The sequence below is a fragment of the Protopterus annectens genome, chromosome 6.part0 (genome assembly GCF_019279795.1).
Source record: "Protopterus annectens isolate FY-2018-M chromosome 6.part0, PAN1.0, whole genome shotgun sequence".
Taxonomy (NCBI): Eukaryota; Metazoa; Chordata; order Ceratodontiformes; family Protopteridae; genus Protopterus; species Protopterus annectens.
In genome coordinates this window covers 69,597,726-69,612,725 of record NC_056737.1, presented here as the reverse complement: position 1 = coordinate 69,612,725, position 15,000 = coordinate 69,597,726, and the positions used below count along the sequence as shown (strand labels likewise).

At 40.0% G+C, this 15,000-nt stretch overlaps 1 protein-coding gene across 1 annotated transcript in view; it reads right to left on the bottom strand.

Moving 5' to 3' along the window:
* Positions 1-14,155, bottom strand: part of LOC122804168 (translation initiation factor eIF-2B subunit beta) — a gene marked incomplete at its 5' end in the record, with an annotated part of 72,528 nt that extends 58,373 nt beyond the window's left edge. The window contains 2 exon segments of the mRNA XM_044073857.1: positions 172-267; positions 13,992-14,155. Coding sequence (XP_043929792.1) covers positions 172-267; positions 13,992-14,155 — 260 coding nt within the window.
* Positions 14,156-15,000: the final 845 nt, after the last annotated feature.

Sequence of the window (15,000 nt, the reverse complement as noted above, 5' to 3'; positions counted from 1 at the left end):
TGGATATCAAACCACATGCTTCTCCATAAAGTGCTAACACTATGTACCCTGCTACACCAAGGGACCTCAAACCACTACCATGAGTAACTCTATGCATACTACAGCATATATACTGCACGTGACAAACTACAGTTTGCAGGTAAAGCTACAAAAACAAAAAAACATTTTAACCTTGTTCACACGCGACATCACAGCAAAGATTGCTGCATCTGTGATGACTGTAGTTTCAATCCCATCTTTGGACAAACTGGCTGCCATCTCATGTCCCTAGAAGATTGAAAAATAAAACATGTAAAACAAGATAAATTCTTTTAACAGAAGTACAAAGCACGGTTTCTAATGTTGTATGGCCCTTCTTTAGGGCCAAATAATGTCATAGCATTCCAAGTGTTTCACTCATCCATTTACATTCCAATACCCCCCCACCCCCCACACATTATCCTAATCAGGGTTGTGGAGAGCCACAACTTATCCATGCAAGAAACCATCCTGGTTGAAAAGCCATTTCATTGCAGTAAGTAAACAGACACACACACAGACAGTTTGGGGATCATCGCATTCAATCTATCCAGGTATTTGGGAAGGGGGAACTAAAGTGCAGCCTACACAGACAAAGTAGGAGGAAGCAGCTTAAGTACAGAGAAAAAAAACGACGTAAAGTACTAATCAGTGTGAGACAGCAATGCTAACTGCTGCACAACTGTCACCCATTTTCTCATGTTTCAATATTGTGAGGTAAATCAAATTGTCCAAATAACCACTTTCAGGCATGACCTGGCCTATATGACAAATGCTGCCTATGTGACGATTTAGGCATGACATATAAGCTGCCAAGACTCAAGGCAAGTTTCAATCATCATACATCAAGTTCAGTGACATCACAAGCTTCCATCACTATACAGAACATCCTGTGGGTGTAATAATGCTAGTCACTGATAGCACAATGAGGCAAAGCATACAACAAGCTGCCTGGGCACTGATCATAAAGTCCCAAATCCTCTACTTTTCTTCAGCGAAGTATACATTGCTACCTTCAAGTGGTTAAGCTGAATACTTACCACCATACACAATGGTTCCTAAGATGCACATCTGATGCACACATGTGAATTACAAAGATCTGATAACTGGTAAATAACTAAAATACAGTTGTGGCTGTGCTCTAATCCCCCCTCCCCCAGCTTCCTACACAATATAATCAACCACTACAGATGCACACATATGCTAAGTAAAGTAAATGAGTCTGTCAAATGCCTTTACACAAACAGAAGAATGTGTTTTTCAGCCATGTCCCCCTTGGTCTTCATGCAGAGTCTAAACGGAATAATTTGGTTATCAAAATGCCAACATTTATTTCCCAGCAGGAAGTGGCTAACAGTCTTTGCCCGAATGCTGTACTTGGTTGCCTTTCAGCAGATGATCCTCCTAACCCTACACCACCACCATGACTTTGCTGTAACTGTATCCATTGTCCTTGCTCCCTCCTTTTACTTCAGTAACCCATTCCAATTTTCTACTCTTCCTAGCAAAAAAGCAGTTTGCCATGTCAACGTTAAAGTGAGCCCCTTTCCTTCAGATGTAATAACCCCTTCCTACTCAAAATGTGTTGGTATCCTTTTGACAACCAAACAGTGCTTGTGGGTCACCCCTAAAAAGTGGCTTGTGCTTAATGGGCTTATCCATTTGAAAAAATAAGAAAAAGTCTCCAAAACTGAATACAATACACCAAAGTGGGATCTAAGTACAGTTGTGTACACACACACCATAAATGTAGATGTTCGAGTGCATTCACCGTTGCAGTCTTCACCTGTGGGTTATCCCTGCTGTCGTAGCCACCGGCCCAAATACCAGAATCAATGTTTTTCTGCATCGGCTGCTGTTGCTTGCTGGCTGACGTCAGGTCGTCAGTGGTATAAAGGAAGGCAGCCGACGCCATTACATCAGTTTTTCTTGCCCTAACCAGTCAGAGGCCCAAGTAAATATGGTAAAGTGGCCCTAGTGGCTAAAAGCCACCGTTAAAAACTCATATCTTCTTTCTTTAGGGAGACTTAAGGGGGAAGGAGGATGGGAAGCCAGGACTGCAACAGTGAATACGCTCTCAAACATCTACATTTATGGTCATCTACATTTATGGTAAGTGTACACAACTGTACTATGCTTTTCATGTTTCTCTGTTGCAGTCATCACCTGTGTGAGGATTTCTCAAAGCTGAGGAGAGGGGTGGACGGATTAGTTAGAGACCTAGGCATGGGTAAGCATGCCCTGCAGAACTGTAGAGGCAAACCCTGCCCTAGCCTTAGAAAATAGAGGTAGGTGATAATGCTTGGTAAAGGTATGGACAAAGGTCGAGGTGGCAGCTTCCAAGATGTCCCTGGTGGGAACTCATATGAGGAATGCTGTGGAAGTGGAGGTTGTCCTAGTGGTGGAATGGGTTTGACTAGACTTGGGGGGGGTCCCATGCAATCTGTAATGGAAATGGATACAGTGTGACATCCATTTGGAAATTGGATTCCCCTCTGCCCCTGGGGCAAAGCAGACAAGTAGTTGGTCCATTTTCCTGAAGGATTTAGTACGATCTATATAGTATCACAGCTGTCTATGCATGTCTAGTGAGTGCAGAATTCTTTCCCCCTTATTTTGACTGTTAGGAAAGAAGGCGGGTAGATGTATGGCCTGGTTGAGATTTACATTAGATAACATCTTGGGCATAAAGGAGGGATTTGTCCTCAGGGAGACTCTGTCTGCATGGAAGATGATGAAGGGCTCAATGGCCATCAGTGCCTGAAGTTCTGAAACCCTTCTGGCTGAGGTGATACCTAGCAGAAAACCAGTCTTCCAGGAGAGGTATCTTAGTTCTGCTGAAGCAGCAGGTTCAAAGTGTGGTAAAGTTAGTTTTTCCAAAACATAATTCAGGTCACAGGCTGGAGTGGGTGGCCTTCTATATTAGAAGGTCTGATATCAGAAGCACCTCTGAGGAATTGTTTAATCAAAGGATGGGAAAAACAGGGGCTGCTCTGTACCAAAATGAGCTGAAATGGCTGATGCATGGATTTTAATAGAGGAGAAAGAGAGGCCACTATTAAGTAGCTCCGCTAGGTATTCCAGGATAAGAGGGATGGAAGGTTGTGAGGTATTGCCCCCTCTGGACTGGCTCCAGGAGCAGAACCTTTTTCATTTTCCTGTGTAAGATTTTCTGGTGCTGGGCCTTCTGGCCTCTGTGACAATATCTATGGCCCGTTTGCTTAACAGGGGCGCCTTGTTTGCTTTTACAGTATTAGCCATGCTAATCCAGAGGCCTTTCACATTAGTTTTGACTTCAGGAGAGGTATATTTCGAACAGAAGTGGTCCCAGCACTGAGCCTGTGGCACGTGGCGTAAGTTAGGTAGTAACTAGCTTCTTTCTGGATCTGGATTCACTCACTCTAACTACGTGTCCTGTCTTATCTACCAAGTGGCTATCCATCTGGTGACATAGGGATTTATGCCCAGTTTTGAAAGTTTATTTATAACACCAGAGTGCAGAGCTGTGTCAAATGCCTTAGACAGGTTGAGGTAGGTGGCGTGTACAGTTTTACCCTCATCCATGGCTTTAGTGACTTTCTCAAAGAAATCCACCAGATTCAGTAGGCATGACCTGCCCTTGACAAAGTCGAACTGGGTCGGGTCCAGTGTTTGGAGATTTCCTATGCCATCATTTATCAGACCCATGATTAATTTATTCCATGGCCTTTCATGCAAGATAAGTCAAACTTGTGGGTCTGTAATTTTCTGGGTCAGTAGATCATCCCCCTTTATGCATAGGGATGACTGTTGCTGTCCTCCACTCTAACTGGGACAAGTCAATCCGGAGGCTGTTGTTAAATCCTAACATTTCAAAATGATCCTAATGGGCCTGACAAGTCCCAATTTAAGCGGTTTAGGTCCAGGGAAGTAAATATTGTGGGAAGAAATATCCAGGGAATTGTTTTTGCTAGGCTTGTATAGGCCCTAGGGCCGATAGCCTAGTACCAACCTATGAAAGGCAGCCTGGTAGATCATCAGGCCTCACTGAAGCCATATTTTTTTAGCTTTAGAGAGCACTGTGGGAACCTGTTCTTTGGTGATAATTGCTGGTGGAGTGCTGGAGGGTATTTCTTTGGGGAGAAATACGGGCAATGCGGAGGTAAAATTTGAGCTGAACTGGTCGGCTAGCAGATTTGTTACATCTTCCAGCTGAGAACAGGTAATACCATCTACAACTAATTCCACTCATTGTTCAGTTGTGTTCCTAATCTTAAGGGCAACACTCAAGAATCTCTTATGGCTATCCTTAGCTTTGGAGGTTATTATTTACCTCAACGTCCGCTTTCAGAGACTTCACTAGTTCCCTGATTCACTTGCTTAGACTAAGGAGGGACTTGTTTCTCTGTTGTGCACATTCCCTCTTACTTCTAGACAGGATTTTCTTTCTTTTATTACACAACCTATTAATACTAAGGGTCCATCAGGGTGGCTTGTTTTTGCAGTTTAACCTGTGTTTATTTTGGTCTGGTACTGCTGTTTCTATGCAGTTGTTTATGTGGTCATACAGGACTTTTTTTGTACGCCTCTGCACATTCTGGATTTGGGGGAACATGGAAACTAGCTAAGCCGTATCTTAATAGGGGATAATTTACCTTACAGAAGTTCTTAATTTTTGGGGTTAGGTGGGAGGGACTATTTTTTACCTTCATTTCAAAGGAAACCACATTGTGATCTGGTCTTACCAGTGAGGACATTGAACTATGGGGAGTGTAGCACTCTCACATATTTGTGAGTACCAGATCTAGGATATTTAGTGCAAACTAGCTGCTCCAAGGCATTTGAATTTACAAAGTCAAGAAATCTTTGGGCCTGCATGTTAGTGGTTGTGTATGCCTCCCAATTAATGGACAAGTAGTTAAAAATCACCCATGATTATTGTATTAGGCTGGATTGTGAATGATTCTAGTAACTTCAGGTATGATGTATAGGTTTCCTGGTTCATGGTGGGGGACCTGTAGATAAGCAAGAATATGGCAATGGATTTTTCCCATGGTAAGTTGGATATGGAGTAGCTCAAGCAAGTCATATTGCTTTACCTGCCTTGAGAGGTGTACTTACCTTTATGTAGATAGATACACTTTGCCTTTTGCTCTTTCGTGTTCAGTGGGTGGATGGAACATATGAAGGGCATTACTGCCATGCACTGCCCGAGTGCTTTCCGTGGCTTTGAACCATGGTTCAGTAACTGCACATATGTCAACATTCCTCCAGGGTGATGAGAGCTTCAAGGGAGTGCAGTTTCTTGTACAGACTCCTAACATTGAGCAATAACACTTTTAGCTTATCCTGAGTAGCTTTTATTATGTTGGAAGGTTTGTCTGTTTGGCAGTGTCTAAAAAAGCCACTAAAGGAGTGGATAATGTTTTGGCCAATATCTGAAAGAATACAAGTGAAGACCATCCCTGGCAAAGCAGTGAGGCCTGTCAAGCATATCCTCCCATGCCAAGTAGTATCGGACCCCTTTGGAATGGCCGAGACTTGATTCAAAGACACGGAAATCAACCTGGCCATGCAGGTCTACAATACCTTCCATACATTCAGATTGCAAACTGATCATGAAAGAACCAAAGGAGGAGGTGTATTAATCTTCATTAAGGATAAGTACACTTCCAGACTGGCCAGACAGTAGGACTCTCTTGAGCTACTCCACATACAATTAACTATAAACACAAAGCCCCCCTACCACATCATACTAGCTAGAGGTCCCCACCATTAAACAGGAAAAGCATACCACATACCTGCATTTACTGGAGTCACTTGCCACATAGCCGAACATCTTACTTATGGGTGATTTTAAATTATCCTAACCGAATGGGAAATGTACAGAACCACAAATGTGCTGTCTGAGAGGTTCTTGGACTTTGTCAATGCAAATGCTCTGGAAAAGCTAGTCAAACCCACAAGAGGCTCAAATGTCCTGAACATAGTACTCACTAAGATGGGAGAGCACTGCACACCAACCCCTCCACCCTGTCATATAATGTCCTCCCTGGTAAAATCAGTCTCTTCAATGTAATTATAAGACCAGATATCCAATCGAGCTCAAAAAAGTTTAATTTTTCAAAGAAACTATCTTCTATTATGTGATGCTACAAGAAGTTTCAAAGCCCACTCAAATGCAGATAACACAGACTCCTATGCAGAGGTGCACTCCAATGCCCTGTATAACCACTTAAGCAGTTGAATAGAATTGGCTGCATCAGACCAGATTAAACCTAGGTCTTGCCAAAAAAGCCACCCTGGCGGACTCCTAGTATAAACAGGCTATACAACAACAGAAAGAAACTAATGTCCATGAACAAGAGGGAACTGGCTCAGCAGAAGAAGAAATCCTCTAGCTTAAACAAACAAATAAGAGATCTTGTCAAGTCCTCCAAAGTTAATTATGAAGCAAAAATAGCCTCCCCAGCTACGGATAATCACAAGGCATTCTTAACTACATCCGAAATCTGAAAGGCAATACCCAGCTATGTACTGAACTGGTTGTGAATGGCACCACCCATACTCAACAGCAGACAATAGCCAACCTGCTAGCCGATAGATTTGGAGGAAACTTCACCCTCCTGCCCCCTCCAGTCATCTCCTAAAGTACACCTGCCACAAGTCCTCAGCCTATTATTTCAAGACAGCAGGTCATCTCGGTGCTTTTAAAGGCCAAAGACACAGCATCAAGACCAGACATCTCAGGTTGCCTTTTTAAACGACTTAAAACATGGCCTAGCAGATCAACCTGGATCCCGGTTTAACCACACTGCACGAACAGGCTATGCTCTTGCAGAATAGAGAACAGCAACAGAAATCCCTCTGCACAAAGGGGAGAACCATCAACCGATCTGGGAATTATAAGCCCATAACCTTGACTAGCCTCATCTGCAAGGCCATGGAAAGAATTATTAGGGACCTTATTACCAAGGACATAGGAAATCTCCAAACTCTGGACCAAACCCAGTTTGGATTCATTAAAGGTAGACCATGCCTGTTAAACATGGTTGACTTCGAGAAAGTCACCAAGGTCCTGGATGAGGGAATGAGTGCATACTGCCTATCTTGACCTAGCCAACGCATTTAACACAATCCCCCACTCAACTATTATACAGAAATTTATATCTCAGAAGTCCAGGCAAACTTGGCCTGTGGCTGACCAAGTTCGTTGATGATTGCAAATTGGGAACAATCAGAGTCCGCAGATCATGTCAATATACTGCAGACAGGGTAACACAGACAAATGAATGGTGCCAGAGCCATGGATTAAAGCTAAAAGCAAAATATGCATTATTCCCTCCTTTGGGAAAGTCAACATCCCTGAACTTTGCCTACCACTTATACACAGTAGTAAGGAAAACCTTCTAAGTGGCACATCTTATAAGTAAAGGCATCACATCTTGATCTAAGGATATTATAAATCCGTTATACTCAGATCAGTAATTGAATACAATATTCCATTTTGCATGCACCTCACTAGACACTTGCAACAACTGGAGAGACCACAGAGGTTTCTCGCCAAGAAATTACAGGGTACACAAAACAAGTCTTATGCAGAAAGACTGAAAGCCCTGTTGGTGTATTCTGTCTCCTACAGGTTGCTAAGGGGTGATCAGTGCCTGGATTACACGGCAATCTCTGACCTGGCCCCGATGGAAATGCTACACATTCATAAATCAAACTGCATAAGGGTCACTCAATCCAGCGATCTTTTTTTTTTTTTTTTTTTTTTTAAACAAGAAACATTTTTATTAAAATGATCACTTATGTGACATATGCAACTATACATTTATATTACAAACAATATTGACATAATCCTATTTGCAAACATTATATATCAACTATCATCTACCCATTCATGGTCAGTAAAACATTAGACAGGTCATTCAAGTCCTGCCTTGTTTTAAACCTCATTCCTCCCCTGTATGCATCGTTCCCACAATTCCCATTTTTCCTATGTAATTTGCTCCTTTTTTTTTTTTTTTTTTAAAGATCCCAATTCCAGTTGTTTTCTCTCTCTTACTATATTCACTACTTTTAGAACAGTTTGTTTAGACTGCTTTTTTTTTTGCAGCCACCATTTTCTAGTAATTGCTTTTTTGGCAGCCACCATGATTAGACTAAACAAGGCCTTACTATGTCTAGACAAGTCCGATTCTGCATCATAGCTCAGAAAAATCATTTCCCCTAGTTACACCAATTTGCTTACCCAACATCTCCAGCAGAGTAGTCTGCAGGGAATCTTTAACATTTTCCAAATCATTACACTCCCAGAAAATATATTGCCAATAATTTATTCGTAATGATGCCTCTAACCCAATAGATATTGTTGATATTCTTGCAAGCAAATTTAGCACCAGCTTCATTGCGACACTTCCGTTAAAAGCTCAAAAATGACCGAATTGTTTGCTCCCCCAATTATTTCTAAAGATAATTAAAGTGCAAACCATTGCTTAATTCATAGTGTTAACATGCCCCTGCAGACGCTCTCCACCTGCTTAACCTAAGCCTAGCTATTGTTTTGCCCCTGATGAGAGGTGCACTGTAGTGCTGATGTCCCCTCCATAAGGGTGGGCTTACAACAGAACTGGGCAATTGCAACCCTATCAGCCTTACCTGCCTCATCTGCAAAGCCACTGAACATATTACTACTGAAGTTATAAGCTGTGATATCAAGAATCGCCTTAGACATGCCCTCAACAGACGGACTTAGTGAAGAGTACATCCTGTCTATATAATCTGGTTAACTTTGGTGAAAAGATACAGAGGGTACAGAGATGGTGGCCATGAAGTGCACATGGTGCATCTTGACCTGGCCAAAGCCTTTGCTCCATTCCCCATACTGATATCAGGCAAAAGCTAAATGCTTTAAATCAACCCTTATATGGTAAAATAGTTAGCAAACTGGCTAAAAGACAGAATCCACACAATGCAAGCTGCAAGTGCCTCATCAGAAAGTATGAAAGTAACCAATGGTGCCCCTAGGCTTTGTGCTGTGACCTCTCCTTTTTGTTACTTCTCAGATCTCCAAGTTGACAGCCAAGATCTCCGGCTACCAAAGTTTACAGATGACTGCAAATTGGAGGTTAAGCCACCCTCTGGCATCCTAACCATCCAGAATGAATTCACCCTAGTAGATGTACTAAAAATGGACTCCGACTAAATGCTAAAATGTTTAGCATTATCATTTCTGGTAGGCAAGCCTCCATCATGCCAATATAGACAACACACCACTACGTCAAAACAAAAATGGGGTCAGGGACCTAATTACTTTAAATGAAATAGCTCCCACTCTCATCATGTGATAATAGATCTCAGGAAATCTTTAACCCAGCTAATTGCTAAAGAATATCATCAAGGTCTAAAGAGGTAACCATTCTTATACTCACATTAAATCAAGCTATTTATCAAGTACAGTGCCCATTTTGGGATGTCCCTTACTTAACATATCAAACTATTAGAATGAACCAAAAGGTCCCTACAAAAAAGATCACAGGTTTAAAATCCATGCACTACCTACCCTTTTTACTTAGAATCTTATAAACTTTTGAGGGGCGATCGCGGTTACACTTGTGTTAGAGACTTGAATGCCTGGACCTCCTGTATTGCTCCAAGTTCAATGGTTATACAAATACGAGAACTTGGGACCCAAGTCAGCTGCACTCAGTCCTCCAGTATAAACTTCCCGGCATGTTACGCAATTCACCATCTTATCTTCCTTAACATACAACCTAGATGACTGGATGGGTATTCACACTTTTACTCTGGTATTAAATGGCATGGCCCTTCTACAGATGAAGGTATGGCCAGACAGATGGTACTGGCAAGCTGTGAATAGTCATATGACTGAAAGCCTTGGAATACCTATGAATCTCTGGGAATCAAGTGAACCGTGATAGATATATTCTGGCTGGAATGTGAACTGTTTTGAACAATTGCCCCCCTGTTTTAACTCGATCCTTAAAGTAGTGCACCAAAAAAGTTGATTTGCCAGGACAGGACCCTTCTAAGCAAGGGACTGGAAGAAATGAGAAACAACATGGCAGAGAACAAGACAGGCACTCTGTGGCAAAAATGAAAAAAATGAATTACAATGTCATGGGAGCCATCAAGTGACTTCAGTACAGCTCTTAAAAGTACTGTAAAATGTAACTTCACAAGACAGCCAATATTCTACATTGCTCCCACCACCAGTTATACGTTAGCATACATTTCTAATGGCTCACAAGCTTCCTTCTCTTAAGGGAAACCGCCACTGGCTGGAAGATCATGAAGACACTATCCTTGTGGCAAAAATTCTAATTAACATGTATGGTACTGCACCAGTATTGTCAGATTTAGATGTGAACAAGCAAGTTACACTGAACCCTGACTGCTATAGAATCTTTACTATAGAAAGTTCGTTCCCCCACCACAAAAACAAAACAAAAACTAGGAACACTATTCACAAGGACTTGGACAATTACAGACAGTGGATAAAAGCCCATGTCACCCTTTCCATCACCTTAATCAAATAATTAAATAAAACTCTGTGAACTACTATTTATGCTAGAGTCCACCCACAAGTATTAACTAATCTCAGACTCCAGTCATCATCCAAAGCCAGACTGTGTTTCTGCATTCCACCTCAGAATTAACTTTTTTTTTTAATAAGAAACTTCTTTACTGAATTATCTCTTAGGACACAGACAATCATACATTTGTATAAAAGAAAATAAACCATATAGACAATTTCAGTTGCAAACATAATATGCCTCACCTATAATCTTTTATACAGTCATTGCCAGCTACAGTCAGGCAAAAATTATACAGCTCATCCAAGTCCCACCTTCCCTTAAAACTCATTCCTCCTCCAAATCATTAAGCTGCATGCATCGTTCCCACAATTCTCATTTTTTTTATATGTAATTTACTCCTACCTTTTTCTAAATATCCCACTTAAAGTTCTTTTATCGCTACTACTATATTCACTCCTTCTAGTATGGTTGGTTTATACACTGATTTCCATTTTCTAGTAACTGCTTTTTTTTTTTGCAAACCACCAAAATTAAACTCATCAAGGCCTTACTATGTCTAGGCAACTCTGATTCTGTATCACAGCTCAAAATGATAATTTCTTTGGTTATACCAATTTGCTCACCCAATATTTCTGACAGAGTAACCTGCCAACTCATCACACCCCCAAAATGTATGTTCCCAGTTACCTCTTTCTTCCCCTTCTCACCTCCAACATTTGAAATCTACCGGAGGAAATTTCTTTGGAGACTGCTTGGGGTATAAAAATACCTAGGCAAACACTTTCAAAGATCCTTAATCTTCTTGACTTTGTTGCATACTTGGGAGCCATACATATATCCTACAATTGTTTCTTTGTGAATTGCCTATCCAGTCTCTCTTCATTATCGTCCCTACAGTAAACTCTCAGTTAACAGACACCCATGGGGATTGGTAGATGATGGATAACTCTAGTTTCTGGTTGCTTGAGAGTTACTATTAAAATAGGCCTGACTAAAACTGTACCCTATACTACTTGCTTGGTTGGACTTGTTCTTAGGTTGGGGAGAGAGACAATTTATTCCTATCTTCCTTTTTAAAATTCTAAAAACGTAAGGTATGTTTCTATTGGGGGTAGGGACAGAAATGCAACACATGAAAACTGTTCTGTACTACTTTGATTTTTTTTTTTTCTGGTTGCTTGAGTTCCGGTTAATTGAGTTTACTGTAGTCTTTTCAGGACCGATTCCTATAGTTATCATGCAATATTTTATAATGCCCTACTAATTACCCCTTTATTTAACAACAGATTCTGCTAAAAACTCTACCAGTGCTGGTCTTTCGTTTGAGAAATCCCTATTCATTTCTCTTTGCCTATACTTGGATATGAATCCTCAAATAGGGAAGGCAATCTCTATTCTGGAGTCCAAATGAATTCTTGGCCTCTTCCCCATTCTATTAACTTTTCCTTTCTACTTATTTGCTCCCAATTGTTCTTTTGCCAGTTTTGTCAAATAAATTCCAGCCCCCTCTTACATACTGCCTGTATCCTAATTGCAGTCATCCCTATCAGCAGAATCTCCTTCCTTCATTCCCGTTGGCTTACTTCTTATAATACTTTCAGCTATTTTATAAATATAATATTCTGTAGGACAATTGTTATTCTTCTTAAAGGCCAGCATCCAAAATCCCACTGTGCCCCTGTTTCTTGAGCTTCCCCTCTGTTTCATCATAATCCCTTTCCCCTTTGAATTGTAGGTTTCTGCCTGTGCTATGAAAAGGAGCCTTAACTGTGTAGCTGTGAAGTACTGCTTCAAAACTGGGTAACCCCAATCTGTCGTGTTCTACTGGAAGAAAGCAGCTTATCTCACTTGATATTTGCCATCTTCCCCTCCCAGATAAAATCCTTCAGCTCTTTTGTTAATTGCAATCCATAACTTCTCCTCTGGTTGATGAAAACATGTCTGTCCTGTGTATAAAAGTATAGGGACTGAAGCATTTTCATTGTTTTATGGATGTGGATTGCAAGATACAAGCAGTTTCCAATTTCTCAGTTTTTTTGCATTATCTTTTTAGTTTCCTCCCACATATTCTCAGCTGCTATAACAGAATGCTTTTTAATCCATACTCCTAAGTACTTCATTTTATCATGTTCCCATAAATGGTATTGCTGAACCAATTTGTGTGTGGGTACACAGTTTACAGCTATTGCCTATGTTTTATCTACATGATTTTTGAATTCTGAAAAAACTTGAAACTGTCTCAGAATGTTTCACAGTACTAAAATGTCCTTTTCTGATTTTATTAGATCCAAAATAAATCAGGTACAAAACATCAGCTGCAAATAAAGTCAACTCTTCGTTGCCATACCAATTATATCCTTGAATTTCTGAGTTTCTTATTTTTTTTCTTTGGCAATGACTCTAAATATACTGCAAATAGCAAAGGATAAAGAAGACACACCTGCTCAAACAAAACTTCTCACAGGACACTGCCACAATCACTAATTTTTGCCTCCAATCCTCATATACCCTCCTACTTAACTTTATTATTGTATCAGGGAATGCAAATGCTTCCAATGCCCTACTCATAAAATCCCAGCTTACTCTGCTGAATGCTTTTTCTGCATCAAGACCTAAGAACAATAGTGGCATTTTCTTCCATTCTGCTTCCCTCTGGATCATTTCTATTAATGTTGTTAAATGTTTGCCTTCCCTCCACAAAACCACACTGACTCATATCTATCAATTTTTGCATCACCTTTGCCATTCTTTTAGCCATTATTGACAAACACTTTATAATAATGGTTTTGAACCAAAATGGGTTACATAAAGTTGGATCTGACAAGTCTTTACCATCTTTAGGTATTACAGTCACCCCAGCTTTCTTTTAGGATACTGGTGTTTCTCTTCCTTTTAGTATACTGTTAAACAAAATCTTCCAGATCTTCACCACATCTTCCTGCATAGCTTCCAAAGTTCCACAGGAATATCATCTAATCTTGGGAGACATTCCTGTAGATTGGTTATACATCCCCACTTTAATATTAACATAATTTGTTTCATTCTATTTTATGCTTAATATTATGTTTGCATTGTGCTTTTATCTCAGGACAGCTGTTAAGTATGCAACCCAGCCTTTCCATGTTTTTTAACAAATAAAATAAAACTTTAAATTCGGGGATTTACACATTATGGGTGCCTGTTTGTTCCAGATATGTTTTTCTAATGTTCATTTCAAACATTTTAGCATGCAACTTAACCAAATCAAACTTCCAGGATGATTAGCCAAACAGGAATTCCAACAAATCATATCTATGTGGCTTAACACATAAAACATTCTGTTAGAGTTTTATGTTTGTTGACAGCACTGTCAGTTGTAGCTGCGGTTCTCTAATCAGCATTGTGTTGCCTTCAGCTAGTGGTGCCTGTAATGCAACAATCCCATGAACTTACCTGACAAAATGGTGCACATTCAGCCACAATGACATGGAATTTTCGTTTGCGTGCTGCATCTTTCAAGAAAGCCTCCACAGTGCGAGATCTGCCAATAGTCATGATGACCTCATTTGAGTGAATGTGCTCTAGAGCTTGCATTGCAATATTATCCAGTGTCCCCTCTAGAAAAGGGTAAGAAAAAGTAGTAAAATACAGAGTAGGGGTACTGCACCAACAGTTAAACAACTGAGACTAGCATGCAAGCAGAAATATGGGTCTATATATATTAAATAATAAAGTTTAAGTTGAAGATTACTCCCAACTCATTCAGTATGATGTTGACAGGCTCTGACATCAACTTCAGATCAACTTTGAATAATGAATAATTTGAGCCAATATCCAGTATGTTTACTCAAACAGTAAATCAATTTTAATCATTTAAAGCCATCAAAAACAAATGAGCTCTTCTAGATGACCTGGAAATTCTGTGCTAGTCAAGTGATTTATACAGTTTGGAAACTGACAATATAAGACTGAAAAGGAAAAAGAAGCAGAATAATAGAGTCCATTTGCAATAATAAACTATACTTCAAGTCTAAGAGGTTTACAAAAACTGTTCCCTTTTACTGGCATTATAGTCATTATTTGCTGAAAATGAATCACTGCACTTCTCTTTTCTAGTCCTTTTTCATTTCTTATTACAAGCGATACCAAAACACTGTGATTACTAAAAAAAAAAAAAAAAAAAAATCAAACGCCATCATCCACCCCCCCCCCCAAAAAAAAAAGTAATTTTAAATGCCCTAAAATGGCATTCAATCAGGATGTTAACAGTGGCCTTGAAAACGAATGAACATCTCACATTATACTTTTTCTACATGCTTTTGTCTTCCAGGTGTGTCTCACTATCCAGCCCTCCTTCAGGTTTTTAGGTATACATACATATATATATATATATATATATATATATATATATATACACACACACACACACACATATATATATATATATATATATATATATATA